This window comes from Pteropus alecto, unplaced genomic scaffold (genome assembly GCF_000325575.1).
Source record: "Pteropus alecto unplaced genomic scaffold, ASM32557v1 scaffold392, whole genome shotgun sequence".
Classification (NCBI taxonomy): domain Eukaryota; kingdom Metazoa; phylum Chordata; class Mammalia; order Chiroptera; family Pteropodidae; genus Pteropus; species Pteropus alecto.
Window position 1 is genome coordinate 1,239,705 of NW_006431933.1, and position 15,056 is coordinate 1,254,760.

The 15,056-nt window shown below is 44.8% G+C and overlaps 2 protein-coding genes across 5 annotated transcripts in view; one reads left to right on the top strand and one right to left on the bottom strand.

Moving 5' to 3' along the window:
- Positions 1–1,265: 1,265 nt before the first annotated feature.
- NDUFB11 (NADH:ubiquinone oxidoreductase subunit B11) lies at positions 1,266–3,598 on the bottom strand. The gene is made up of 3 exons (XM_006906897.3): positions 3,340–3,598; positions 1,683–1,813; positions 1,266–1,493 (listed from the first exon to the last, which is right to left on the bottom strand). Exons 1-3 carry the CDS (start codon positions 3,544–3,546, stop codon positions 1,367–1,369), a joined length of 465 nt encoding a protein of 154 aa, XP_006906959.1. The 5' UTR covers positions 3,547–3,598; the 3' UTR covers positions 1,266–1,366.
- Positions 3,599–4,046: 448 nt separating this feature from the next.
- Positions 4,047–15,056, top strand: part of RBM10 (RNA binding motif protein 10) — a 24,623-nt gene continuing 13,613 nt past the window's right edge. Inside the window, exons 1-3 of one of the 4 annotated variants that reach the window (XM_015585557.2) lie at positions 4,047–4,374; positions 6,182–6,323; positions 13,254–13,437. In XM_015585557.2, coding sequence (XP_015441043.1) covers positions 4,110–4,374; positions 6,182–6,323; positions 13,254–13,437 — 591 coding nt within the window. In that variant the 5' untranslated portion in view covers positions 4,047–4,109. Of the gene's footprint in view, positions 4,406–6,181; positions 6,324–13,253; positions 13,438–15,056 lie in introns of all 4 variants that reach the window. The other 3 variants (XM_006906895.3, XM_006906896.3, XM_015585558.2) reach the window with 3 other exon arrangements.

A 15,056-nucleotide genomic window follows, 5' to 3' on the forward strand; every position in this document is an offset into this window, starting at 1 on the left:
ATTTTTCTCAACTTATCACATTATACATTTACCTAGAAATTATCCAACATTGTTATTCTTTACATTTATTATCTGTCTCCTACACAAGAAGTCAGCTCCAAGAGGGCAGGGATTGTTGCCTATTTTATTTACTGCTGTATCCCCTGTGACACAACAGGTGCTCTGTAGATATTTGTTGGATGAATGAATGAGTGAATGAGTGAACAAACCCTTCCAATGATGGCTGATGCCAAACTGCCTTGCCTGGATCCTGGTTGGCCCTGGACTCGCCCCTCTAATTCACATGCAATTGATCTCTGATGTATTGGCTTGTCTTACAAATATTAACATTTACAATTGGAATTATACCAACTCAGATGATTTTCTAATGAGAATGTTTACCCTGGAATGAATTCCGAGCCAATTTAATTCCTTTTGCAATGCCATACAATGTTGCAGTCTATTCACCAGAATGGCTATTATGAAAAAGATGGAGAACAAGCGATGACGAGGATGTGGCATTCACCACAGGGGGAAGTATAGACTGGAAAGTTGGCATGATTTACTAAAGCCAATTACCTGTCTACCCCATGACTTAGCAGTTCCGTTCCTTGGTATATGCCCAAGAGAAATGAGTGCATGTGTCCATCAAAAGGTGTGTATAAGATTATTCACAAAAGAATTATTCTTAATAGCCCCAAACAGAAAACTACCCATATGCCCATCGACACTGGAACAGATGAAGTGTGGTCTATTTATACAATGCAAAAGAATAGAACAATGAGGATGGACAAACTACCAATCATGTAACACAGATCTTTCTCACAAAATCATGCTAAATGAAAGAAGCCAGATGCAAAAATGTATGAATGCACTTACATGAAGTCCCAAACCAGACAAAACTAACCTACATTGTTACAAGTTGGGGGAGTGGTTACCCTTGGGTTGGGGAAGATGGACCTGAAAGCTTTATGAATAGAGAGAGGCCGCCTGAAAGAAGACTGAAGTGCCAGACATGTGAGTGAAGAAGCCATCTTGGATGTCCAACCCAGTTAAGCTGACTTCAGCACCAGCCACCGTCTGACACTAAGAACCACCTAGCTGAGCCCAGTCAACCACAAGACCATGAAAGATAATACTAAATTGTCATTTTAAACCACTAAGTTTTAGAATGTTTGTTACACAGCAATAGCTAACCAGAACACTCAGAAAAGGCTGCAGTGGCCCTTTTAGGCCTGACACCCCCACTCCCACATCCCCCTCACAACAAAATCAACACTAGCCAGTCAGACTTTCAGTCCCTTTAATTAGGTGCTGTGAGGAGAGGGTAGAATGGCAGACAGGGGGTGGAGAAGGTGGTGCTTCTTGAGCCCCACGAGACAACCAGTTAGTCCTCATCCTCTGTCAGCTGGATCTTGCTGGGGTCAAAGCAGTTGGATTCCATGATGGGGAGGCCATTGGCTTCTCGGTATTTCACAAGCCTCTCAGCTTCCCGGCGGGCCCACTCCTGCATCCTGGAGGCAGCAGCATGGGGGGAGATGTGAGAGAACCTCACTGGACACCAATCCAAACCTTCGCTCCCATTCCTCAACGGGGCAAGACAGGATTCCTGGCAGAATCCCCTTCAACCTCCACCCTTGCCTCTGCCCACACTCATCCCATTCTCTTGGACACCATCCCATTCTCTTGGACACCCCATGTACCTGTAGTCAGGCAGATAAGCCACAAAGGTGGTACCAAGGACCAAGACGATGGAGAAGCCAAAAAAGAAGACGACCCGCATGTTCCACATGTCCACAACAGGGTCCTTGTCATAGCCATGGGAGTCTGGATTCTGTGGAAGAAGAAGATGTCAATGAGGGTTTCCTGCTGCTCCATGAAGCCTTATGCTGGCCCTGCATAAGCTCACCCCCAATTTCACCGTGGACCAATCTCCCCCTCTCTCCCTAAATTCCTTTCTGTTCTTAGGGCTTGTCAAGCTCCTTACCACCACAGGGCCTTTGCACTCCCTCTGCCTGAAAAGCCTTTCCCTCAGAGCTAGTCATAGCTGGATCTGCCTCCTCATTCAAAGTTTTGGCTTCATCATCACTTCCCTTAGGAGGCATTCCTTAGTCACCTTGTCTATTAAGTTGAACTATAGAAAACTGCGATTTTCATAGGTCAAAATGATTGAATATTGGCAATTTCCTATTGTTCAACCTAATAAAATTACCCTCTACCCTCAAGTCATTTCTCAATCCACTTATCTTGCTTAACGTTCTTTCTAGCATTTATTAGTTTACCAAAGTAGCATGCTCCCAGATCCTCCGTATCACATTATCTTATATGATTGATTATATACTCTATATTACCATTTCCAAATATTTTACATATTTCCTGTGTTCTCCACTATCAAAAAAGTATAAGAGCTATATCTGATTTCCACACTGCCCCCATAGGGCCCTGGCACACAGCAGGCCTTCAATACATGTTTATAGAATGAATGAATGAATGAATGAATGAATGAACAAACAAGCATCCTATATATCCAAGCCTCTCCACCAGAGGTGAGTATTAAGGAAGTACCTCTTATATACCAGGCCTTTTCACAGACGAATTTCACAATATCCCAGTGAGGTGGAAAGTGTCAATAATAAACACCTTCTGATGCTGAGTACTAAGTGCCAGATACCGTTCTGAACATTTTGACTCACTTAATTACAAGAAGCAGGTGTTGTATTTTATTTTTTAGAAGGTGTCCTAATACTCTCATTTTACAAAGAAACTGAAGCACCAAGTTACTTGCACAAGGTCACACAGGTGAGTAACTGTCAATGCCTGTATTCCAAACCAGGCGTTCTGATTTGAGTCTCTACTATCAACACAGCACAGAAGACCTCGTAGACCTAAGTTCAAATACCGGTTCTGCCACACATTCAGTCATGAGAACTTGGGCAAGCCACTCAACATCTCTGTGCTTCAATTTCATCTGTACAATGGGTATGCTAATAGCACCTACTTCGAAATAGAGTTGTTTGGGAATAGATGAGTTAATGTATGTAAAGTGTTTAGAACACCGGCAGCGAGCAAGCGTCCTATAAGTGTTTAGTATTACTATTGTTATAGCATATTGCTTCTAAGTGGTTTGAGCACTGCCCACTTCAGGTTTGGCACCTGTCTACAAAATAAGGCCAATCTCGCCTCTGGACCTGAACTGAAGATATCACTGGACAAAGGAGGAAAATAAACTAAGCGAAATTCCCAAATCTCAAGGATTTCACCAGCTGCGCAATCCTCAGCAAACGAACAACGTCCTCCACGGCGCCCCGTCAGCTGGCCCCCGATTGACCCTTCTGGCGTCCCGTTCCGCCTCCCTCTCACCTTCTCATAGAGGTTTTCGTCCTCGGGATCTGGGTCCTCCTGCCAGCGCATATTTGGTTCCGGTGCCCGCTTTCCCACCACAGCGGACGGGGCGATCACAGCTCTGGAGGAGCTGGATTCCCAGCGAACCCGGGCAGCCAGGCGCCCTTGCGTCGCCGCTACTGCCAAAATGCGGCGAGCACACAAACCTAACAGTCCCGCCGCCATAACCGACAATTCTGCAGGCTCTCAGGGGCGGGGACGGAAATGCTACTGGGCGCAGCTGCAGTTGGCCTAAGCGCGATCATTGTCGCTCCGCCCCTGCCGCACTAAAAAGGTCCCGAGTCTTATCGGATTTTGTTTTCAAATGACTGGGATACTGAGCAGCCCTTTTTCTGCCACCACTGTCACAGCCTCAAGAGAGCAACCTTGCTCTAATCCTCTCGATCAGGCTACGTTTATTCTACCTGAGCGGTCAGTTCCTTTCCTTGCTGAGAAGAAAGCGGTGACATTTGGGTGGGTGCAGTTCCCAGCCAATCACACCGAATTTTCTTTGCCTTCTGGGGAAGGGGCGGAGCTTCCGCTTGTCTTTCATCTTTGAAGGAAGCCAAGCTTCTAAAAAGCGGGCCTCGCCGGATTGGCCAATAGCTACTCCTTTTCTCGACTTGCGGTGTTCGCACTGGGAATGGGGAGGTGGCAGATGCTTGCCAATCAGAGTGGGCCAGGGCTGGCCGAGGGAAGACAGCGACCAATAGACGCAGCTAGACCGAGCGCGCTCCCTCAGTAGGTGGATGGTGGTCGAAGCGCCGGTTCCCTGCTCTTGGTCGCCATTTTGTGCTGGTGATTGCGGCCGGCGGGGTGTAGGTGGAAGTGGATTTCCCCGGGAGGGCAGCGCGCTTGGCGTTTCTTCCTTCCCGCCTCCTCCGCCTTTCTGCCTCCAGCCTCGGACTTGGTTGTTGCGCGGACCGGCTCCGGCTGAGCTGGGAGAGTTGGTGGAGGTGGCGGCAGGCCGAGGTGATGTCAGGGAGCCCTCCCTTGACAGTCCGGGCCGAGACGGTGAGCGTCTACGCTGGTCTTGGGGGCGGAGGTAAGGGGCCGGGGGCGGGGGGTGCGTAGAAGAGGCGCGAGGGCGGACTGCAGGCAGCAACCGAGGGATGCGTGCACGGTCTGAGCCCAGGATGGGTTGTCTTTTTAAAATAAAAAAATTCCCCCTTTTGAGAGCAGAGGCGCGTGCGCGATCGGGACACTGGATAGGTGCACGCGGATTGGGGGAAGGGAGGGACGGATGAGAGTGGGCTACTGTGCCCTACTGTGTCTGCGACACCGAACTTTATCCGTGAGAAAGCGGGTGTATGCGACTTTGGCTTTTATCTATAGGGGCCGGGGCGTGCTGTCTGCTCTGTGTGACTTTGGTACTTACCTGTCCATGGGGGAAGCGTTCTGTGGCTCGTGTCCTTATTCCTAGGAGGGGTAGGAGGGAGAACGTCTGTATGACCCTGGTCTTTATCCTTGGAGTGCATGTCTAACTCTGGCCCCTATCCATGGGGAGAGGTCCTTATTCACAGGGAGTCTTCTTGCGACTGGCCTTAACCCACTTACTGGGTAGGGAGGGAATGCAAGGAATGTGTGTGTGACTTACTGCTGGTTCTTTGAAGAGGTTCTTATCTGTGACTATGACGTACATCCATTGAAAGAGAGCCTCGTTATGTGTTTATGGTCATTTATTGCGGGTTCATGTCTGTGATTTTGGCTCATATTTATTTGGGGCGCGTGTCTGTGACTTTGGTTCTTATCTGTTGTGGATACCAGTGTGTGACACTGCCCCCTTTGCCAGAGTGTACTAAGTGTTTTGTATCGGCTCTTATTCATGTGGCCCCTGGTTGTGATTCTCTTACCCATCTGGGAGCAGGTAACTCTGGTTCCCTGTGGCTTGAGAAGGAAAAGAAAATTGGTGTGTATATATACACGGAGGAAAGGTGTGGTGGCAACCTAGCGTTGGGCAGGTGTTGTTACCTCTCGGTTTTGCCCGATTCCTGTACAGAGGGCAGGGCCTGAAGATTCTCGGATACTGCATGGTGACCCCTGGCCAGATCTCATGGCTCAGGAATTCCTTAGTTCTTTTGGTAGCCCTGGGGGTTGGGTGAAATGTCTGCCCTTCCATCCCAGCAGAATAGGACAGTAGTTCAGAACAGCCTTTGAAAGGGCTCCTTTTACCCCGGGGAGAGAGCCGCCTTGGGACCTGATTACGCATAAGACACAGGGCTCAGGGCTGAGCCAGTTCTGAGTGAGGGACAAAGCTGTGGTGGCCAGGAGTCCAGGGAGGCGGCAGCTGTCTCATTGCCAATTTAGCCCCTTCGCCCCCTAAGCCTCTCATGGTTCCTGCTGTCTTGTAGGGGTCAGCCAGCATTTTGTTGGAAGGATGAAATGGCCCCTGGAGGCTCATGGACTGGGACTCCTGTTGTGAAGTCTTGCTTCTGCATGATGTGCCTGATCTCAAACAAGTCATTCAGCACTGAAAGCCCTTCTGGGCAGGTAGCTCTGGACTTGAACAGACTACCAGTTTCAGATGACAAAGCCCTCATCCCAGAATGGGTGGCACCACCAGGTCTGCAAAATGCTTCCTGTCTGTTGAAGGCCTTGCTCTTTCTGGGGCAGTGGACTCTAACCTCACATTTGTGGGGAAAGGAAAAGAGCAGGCCAAGTAGGGGCTACCTTTCTATTCTGGTCCACAGGAGCATTAGGAGTCGGGAAACAACATCCCTGGGCTAAGTGACAACAAAAAGTCTTGACAACAATGGTTTCTCAAGGAGACCCTCCCTGCCTCAACTGCCTTGACCCCTTTTTTTCCTTCCTCTCTCCCCAGAGTTCCTACAGGAGGCATCACCCAGGCTGGCAGATCATGGTGGCAGCAGTGGGGGTGGCTGGGAAGTGAAACGGAGCCAGCGGCTGAGGAGGGGCCCCAGCAGCCCCCGACGGCCCTATCAGGACATGGAGTATGAAAGACGGTGAGTTACCCACTCCGACTAGGCAGCCTAGGCTTGTCCCCATGTGAGAACTGATCCAGAAAGGTGCTAGGAAGAGGCTTCCAGGCAAAGGAAACGGTGCAGCAAATGACTGGTTTCTTTTCAGCAGACATTTACTTGGCACCTGTTGTAAGCCAGGACCTGTGTGGTAGGCTCTGGGAGTGTCATGGTAATTTAGACAGATAAGATTGCAACCTTTCCCTTACTCCAGGTCTCACAGGGAGACTATGCACTTTACAGGTGATTCCAAAGCAGCTTGATGGGTGCCATGGTTGTGAGGGTAGGAAGGGATTAAGAGAAAGGGATAAATGGAGGCTGATGCCAAGGTTTCTAATTTGGGTGACCAGATAGGTATATGGTGCCATTCACCAAGGTCTAGACAGCCACTGCAAGAGGAGAGGCAAAGATGGGTAGTGGATTGTAAGTGCCTGTGGGTTCTCAGGAGAGAGATGTGGGCTGTAGCTTTGGGTTTAAGGGATGGAGTGGAGTGGTGCCTTCAGAGTCATAAGTTTGCCAGGACAAGTATGGAGCAAGCCAGGTCAGATAGTGGGAGATTTCAGGGGCAGGATGGGGTGAAGTTGACATGATACTTGTCTTGGAATGGGACGCTCTTATGCAGTTATTTTTAATCTCTGATCGAACAAGAAACAGGACACTTGATAAAATACAGAGATCTCAGGCCATACCCTCACCATCCTGGTTGATTCTAATGCAGGTGATCTATTCCTGACATTTTAAGATTATATAGGAAAGCAGACCTAACTCCCAGAAAGCCTCTATTAAGAGTCAGTAGATTTATAAAAAGTCAGGGAGGAAATAATTTTTTTGATGTCTTACAAAGGGTTTCTTCTACCACCAGGCCCTTTTTCAAATGTAGAATTATAATATTTTGTTTTCTGAAAAGTGAGCCCGAATTTCAGATGGTATTTAGTCTTGACTGTCTTTAAAAATGTCTTTTGAAAGGCAGTGGATTTTGGGTAATATTCACTGGAAATGCTCTTTGGCGGTTTCTGAGTTTGAGTAGGTGATATAGTTGCTTCAGACTTTATTACCAAATAAGCCACTGGCTTTCTTTCTTTTGGCTTTTAAAGGACCTCAAGTGCAGAGATTTGAGTTAATTATACTTTTCTAGTTCACAGTAGGTTTCTGTCATAGGTCAGTACAAAGGCCTTCTTTTGCCATATTTATTTTTTTTTCCTTTTAATTCCCAATTCCTATAGCTATAGGCAGCTTCTCTGTCATGTTTGAAATGTAGCCTTCTAAAATATGTAGTGTTGTTTTGAGTGCCTGTGTTTTCACTTAACACGAATGACAGAGTGCTACAGTCTTCATTCTGTTCCCTGAGCTTTGTATTACCCAGCCCTGCATTTTTAAGATCTGTATTGCCATGTGTATATCAATGCGTTGCTTCTAATTGGTCCCAAAGACACCATGCGGTGTGCCTGCTGCCTTTTACTTAATGATTCTCCCAAGGATGGATACTTGTTCTTACCTTTAGTGTGCTAAAATTCTATTGTGTTATAATCTTTGCTTTCAGAATCTTTTAGTCTCCTTTAACCTGGAACAGTTAGTCTCTGTCTTTTTATGACCTTGATATGTTTTAAGAGTATAGGTAAGTTGCTTTGTTGATGTTTCTCAATTTGTGTTTTTCTAACATTTACTCACATTTTTTTGACAGAAAAATTATTTAAACAATGATATATATACACATATATACATAAAATATATACATACATATATATTTTTTATTTTTTTTAGCAAGAGAAAATAGCCAGATATAATACATACGCATGTATGGGAACTCTGCATACATGAGAGAGACAGAGACCCTACATGCACAAGAGGTTCAGAGATAGAAAGGGAACATGAGTATATAAGATACGCATATTTTTTAAAACAGTTACATTTGATCAGATACTGTGTTTTGTGTTATTTAGGATATTTACATCTGTGTCTATCAATGACATGGTCCTATAATTTCTTTTTCTATTTATCTGGCATTGAATAAAGGAAGCCCCATGACAAGGTAGCCTTGAAACCTTGGTTAAACTCACATCTAAAAGGGGCTGAGTTTTTGATTATCATTTTGTCTGCTTCTGCCAATTTTGGCATTTTGCGTTTTTTAGAAATATACTCGTTTTGTGGAGGTCCTCATATGTTATGATTCAGTCCATTTTCCTAGGAATATATTATGAACGGAGTCTGTCTTTTAGAAGGTGTTTAGTCCACAAAGTGCTCTGCGGCCAATGAAAAGTATCCCTGACTATCTAAATCTGTTCCCTTCCTGAGTTAAGATAGCAAGAGTTCAGTATCCAAATTTATTTGGTTAAGATGCTGAGTGTCAGAGAGTTCAGGATTTCTTCTGAACATTTATTCAAATCTGTTCATTTCTTAAATTCTGATGACTAGAGTTCAAATATTGAGGGATGCCTATAGTAAGCAAACATGAAAATACATCGTTCATATCAAAAACCTTAGTAATACTCATACCAGCCACTTGTTGTGACATTTATCATAAGGAAACAATTTGGGTTCCAAGCTGAACCCACAAGGACAGGGACTTCATTCACGAGGGTATCCCCAGCACCTAAAACAGTGCCTGACACATAGCAAATGTTACCTTAATATTTGTTGAGTGAACGAATGAATGAACAAATAATTAATGAAAAATTGGAAACCAACCAAAATGTCTGGAAACATTTTATTCGTTAATTATCTTTTTTGCATTATGGTTTTTCTAATATTATGAAATTTCAATCATACAGCAAAGCTGAAAGAATTTTACAGTGAACACCTCTATACCCATCCACTGGATTCTACCATGAACCTCTTACCCTACTTGCTCTATCACATGTTTATTCGTTTTATGGTATTTATTTTACACTCTAGGTGTTTAAAAATTTTTATGAAGCTACATTTATCAGTTTTCTTTTTTTATGACTTCTGGGTTTTACCTTGCTTGGAAAGCCCTTCCCCATTCTTGAGGTGATAAATTTTTTCTTATGTTTTCTTTCTAATACTTTTGTGGTTTCTATTCAAGGATTTAAATTTTTGATCCATTTAGGATTTACTTGGTGTAAGAATAAACAACTTTATTTTCTCAAAAATCAACAAACTTTTTCTGAAAGTAAAGGACCAGATAGTAAATATTTTTGGCATTGCAGACCATATGACCTGTCACAGCTACCCACCTGAAAGCAGCCACAGACAATATGTAAATGAATAGATGTAGCTGTGTTCAAGAAAACTTGATTTAAGTGACTGGATTTGGCCCACTGGCTATAGTTTGCCCATCCCTGGACCAGACAGTTATCACAACTAGTATTTATTGACTAATCCATTTTTCCCCTGTTCATTTGAAATGTAATATTTGGCTTATTCTAAATTTCCACGTGTATTTTTATACTGTAGACTCTGGTTTCACTGATCCGTCCATTCATGTTTCAATTGTCTCAACTTTATAATATGTTATAATGTTTGGTGGGGCTCCTCTCCCCCTCAGTGTATTTTAAAACAGAATTTTCCTAACCCTTCTAAGATGTTTCATGGCCTTTTCTGTTATAAACAGAGCTGCAGTGAATAATGTTTTTATACATGTGCAAGCATATCAGTCCATTAAATTCCCAGAAGGAGAATTGGGGGTCAGAGGGTATATAGATTTTTAGTTTTGCCAGCTATTGCCAAATTCCCCTCAGTAGGGATTGTTCTATTTTCACTCCTACCAGCAATATGAGAGTGCTAGTTCCCATACAACCTTGCCAACAGTTTGTTGTCAAACATTTGGAGTTTTGAAGATTTATTGAATTAAAAATGTTCTATCCCAAATCCTCCTTACAGAAGAATTTCAAATAATATATGTAGATACTCCCCACTCTAGGAGGTAGAGCTTAATTCCCCTCCTCTTGAGTAAGGGCTGGTCTTAGTGACTCACTTCTGAAGAATAGAGAGTAGAAGGGGAAAAAGAAAAACTTTTACAGTAGAGAAACCTCGCAGACCCCAGCACAACCGGATGATCAAGGTCAACATCACTAATGGTAAATCATATTCATATCATGTGCTCCCTGATACAGTGCGATCAGAAGGGCAGCTCATCTTTACTGTAGTCTTCTCGCAAAAACACCATAACCTTCATCACCTCAGGTCTAATCATAAGAACACAGACAAACCTAAGTTGAGGTACATTCTACAAAATACTTAACCAGTACTCTTCAAAACTGTCACGGTCATAAAAACACAAGGCAAGATCAAGGAACTTTCACAGACCAGAGGAGATTTAAGGGGGCATGATGACTAAGTGCAATGTAGTAGCCTGGATTCAACCTTAAAACAGAAGGAGGATAGAAGTTGAAGAACTGGTGAATCCTAATAAAGCGTATAGCTTAGTTAACTTCTTAGTTTTATACCATGTGCCATGGTTCTGTTAACATTAGAGGAAGCTGGGTGAAGGATCTATGAGAATTCTATTCTCTTTGAACTTTTCTGTAAATCTAAAATCATTTCAAAATAAGTTTGATTTCATCAAGATTAGAAATGTTTGTACATCAAAGGACACTATTCAAGAGAGTGAAAAAACAACCCACAGAATGGGAGAACATTTTTGCAAATCATATCTGATAAGGGATTAACACCTAGAATATGTAAAGAACTCCTACAACAGCAACAGAAATAAAAACAATTCAAAAATGGACAAAAGACTTGACTAGACATTTCTCTAGAGAATATATACAAATGACCAATAAGTACATGAAAAGATGCAAAATGACAGGTGTTGATGAGAATGTGAAGAAATTGGGACCTTCATGTATTGCTGATGGGAATGTAAAATGGTGCAGCCGCTGTGGAACAGTTTGGCATTTCCTCAGATAGTTAAATATGGGATTACCATATGATCTAGCAATTCCACTCCTGGGTGTGCACCCAAAAGAATTAAAAGCAAGGACTCAAACAGATACTTGAATACCAGTGTTCATAGCAGCATTATTCACAATAACCAAAACAATCAGTAAGTGGAAACAACCCAGGTGTCCATCAACAGGTGAATGGATAAACAAAATGTGAATACTACATACATACATATTCAGCCATAAAAAGGAATGAAATTCTGATAGATTCTACAACATGGGTGTACCTTGAAAACATTATACTAAGTGAAATAAGTCAGACACAAAGGGACATATATGATTCTACTTAAATGAGGTACCTAGAATAGGCAAATACATAGAGACAGAAAGTAGAATAGAAGTTGTGGGGTGGGGAGTTGTTAAGTGAGTTCAGAGCTTTTGGGTTGATGAAAGGTTCTGGGAGTGGTAATGGCTGCACAATGTCGTGAGTGTGCTTTGTGCCACTGAATAGGACACATAAAAATGGTTAAAATGGTAAATTATTGTTATGTATACTTTACTACAATAAAAATGATTTAGAAAAATATACAAAAACAAATTTTAAACATGTATTTAAAAATGGTCCGTCCAGTGTAGTTTTTTCATTTATCATTATGATTGAGATAGAGCATGTTTTCAAATCTAAATCATTTGTATTTCTTTACTGCGGATTCTGTTCCTTTCCTTTTTCGTTATTTTTTTTTCCAGTTTATTGTTTTTCTTGACTTGGCTTTTGATCACTTTTGTTTCTGCCAAGGAAATATGTTTTATTTTTATATAGTTGAATTTAACTTTTTTCCCATGGCTTTTGGATTTGGGTCATAGTTTTCCCCATTTCAAGATTGTCAAGAAATTATCCCATGTTTTCTCTTACTTTTATGGTTTCATTTCTTCCATTTAAATCAGTGACCCATTTCAAAATTATCTTGGTTCATGTATGTGAAGTACAGTCATAAGAGCTTGCACATGTCGAGAGGTAGTTAATTTTGATGCAGTTATACTTGAGATCTTCCTGTTTTCTAAACAGTGGCTCTCTGAATACAGGCTAGATATTCTGTATATTAATTTTGTACCCAGCATCCTTACTGATTTGTTATTTGTAATTACTTTTCAGTTGATTCTCTAAGGCTTTGCAGGCATATCCTTATATCATTTACAAATAACAGTAATTGTACTTTTTCCTTTCCAGCTTTTAACCTCTTTTCATTCCTTTGTTTAATTTTTCAGTTAGAATCTTAGAATAATGTTAATAATGGTGTCTGTTTTTCCTTGGTTTAAGTAAATGTGTATTAGTTGCTTTTAGAGTACTTTTTTAATCATTATTTTATCAAAGAGAATAATTATTGGGCACCTACTGAGTACTAGGCATTAAGCTAAGCTTTGGGGACTAGGGCAGTAAACCAAACAGGTATGGTTCCTTCTTTTCCCAGAAGTCACAGTCTAGTAATTTTTTAAATCATCAAAGAAATGCACATTAAATCAACTTTGAGATAATTATTTTACAGTTATTGCAGTAGGAGAAATTTTAACAAAACAGCCGCTAGTGCTAGCAAGGTGAACGTGAAACACAGGGACGGGTTGGCACCATGCACAGTGAGGCGGAGGAAGAGAGGTCAGCAGGGACTTCAGTCCACAGGACCCTACAGACCTTGTAGGACCTTGGTGAGCATTTTATAGTGTTTTATCCTGATAGTAAGCGGGAACAACTGAAGAGAGCGATACAATTGGGCTCAGTTGGCTTTGCCTCATAAAGCACTCACGTTTGGGGTGTAGAGAATGAACTGGGGGAGGCCTGGGTAGAGGCCACACCCGAGAGTCCAGTGAAGGATGACAGCATGGACGAGAGGGAAGGAGAGAAGTGGATTGGATTTGCTGAAGAGTAGGAACCTGCTCACCCTGTGGGGTCAGGATTTAGGGACCCTTGTTGTGGGGTGGGGTTGAGGGTCTAGAAGGAGTAAGTGGGTGGGAGTCAGCCTCACCTCTTACCCCTTTCAGAACTGCCCTCTAATCCCTCCCATCCTTCTTCCCCCAGAGGTGGTCGTGGAGATAGGACTGGCCGCTATGGAGCCACCGACCGATCACAGGATGACAGTGGAGAAAACCGCAGCCGGGACCACGACTACCGGGACATGGACTACCGCTCATACCCCCGAGAATACGGCAGCCAGGAGGGCAAGCACGACTATGATGACTCGTCGGAGGAGCAGAGTGCAGAGGTAAGTTCAGGAGGGCCAGTCAGGCCTGGGGGGCGGGGGGCGGTAGGGCAAAGTTCCTTGCAGGGTTTCTGTCTGGCTGCAGGTAGCTCTTGGCTCCTGTGCCTTTAGACTGTGCTCAGTGCCTTTGCCTCACTTGGATGGTCTGTCCCCACTCCCCCTCTGAGGGCTCCTCTCCCGAGTTGGATCTCCCTGACTTCCACATGCTTGGCTCTATACTTCTGAGGGCCCCTGGCTACCACCTCTCTCCCTCCTTCACTGGTGTTCAGTTTGGGTCCATGGTTCACTGCAAGCCCTGTACTTCCTGCTCCCAGCCAATATGGGGCCCTTGAAGAGCCTCTTACATGGCACCTGGTATCTGGGGTTGGGAGGGCAACTGGGAAACTGGATATCGCCAAGCAGAGCAGCTCTGGGAGGCCAACTGTGGGCATTCCTAGTGGTAGCAAAGCTCCTAGACTGAAGAGAAAGATCCCCTCAGGCCTTTCCTCTGAGTTCCATGTTGTGTATTTAGCCCTAGCCTGAAGGGGGAGGCATGATGCTCACCATCAGGGAGCCCCCAGCTGAGGGAAGAAGCAGCTCTGCCTTAGAGGAACCCCAGTTTAAGGGGGCGGTCAGGTCCCTGGTCCAAGCAAACAGACAACTCACCTATCTGGCAGGATGGGAAGGGTAATCTTGCAGCCTCAGCACTGGTGGGGCAGAGTGTGGGCCACTGGGCTCCTTCTGGGGATGTCCAGTGCAAAAACCTCTGTGGTAGGCAGTCAAGTTTCCCCAGTGGTAGCTGGGTTGGGAAGAATAGGAGTGGAGCACTGAGTTATCAGGCCCTCTTGAAGGCGGGAGGGATGTGGACCCAGGCCTTGCCTGCTTAGTCCTGAAAGGATTGGTTGGGCAAAACCCAAGAACCCAATGACCACACCCTGTGAGGAGGGAGCTTGGTGGTGATAGACGACTGGCCAGGCAGAGGATTGGGGACCAGGGGGCAGTGCTGTAGCTCTTACACATTCACCAGTCCCTGCTGGCTGGCTGTAACTGAGACGTTATACAAGCTAGTACTATACCCATAACTTGGTTGCAGGGACCCCCCAGGCCCAGGCTGGGAATCGTAAGTGACGTGTAGCCTTCTGTGGCAGAAGTAACAATTTGTGCACGTAGTAGCTGAGCTGGCAAGGGAGGAAGAGGGAGAAACAGAAGGCAGGGTTTAGAGTGCCAACTCCAGACCGTCTCTTCCCAAGGAGGTTTAAATGGTGTCTAGTCACCTGTCTGGGAGTTCTTCACCCACACCAACACTGCCACCAGTCTCTCCCCACTCTACCATGGCAGCCCCCAAAAGCATCCTGGGGAGAATTTCCAACCCCAGAAAGGCCTACCTACCCTGCCTGCCCCAAGCCCTTAGCCGGAGCCCGCCCACCCCTGGCTTTCAGAGCCTGCCTGCCTCAGAGAGCCAGCGGCCAGCCCCTAGGCCCACCCCAGACTGACTGCCCGTCTGGTGTCTCTCATCTCATTCTGTCGGCCAGGATTCCTACGAGGCCTCCCCGGGCTCCGAGACTCAGCGTAGGCGGCGGCGGCGGCACAGGCACAGCCCCACCGGCCCGCCAGGCTTCCCCCGAGACGGCGACTATCGGGAC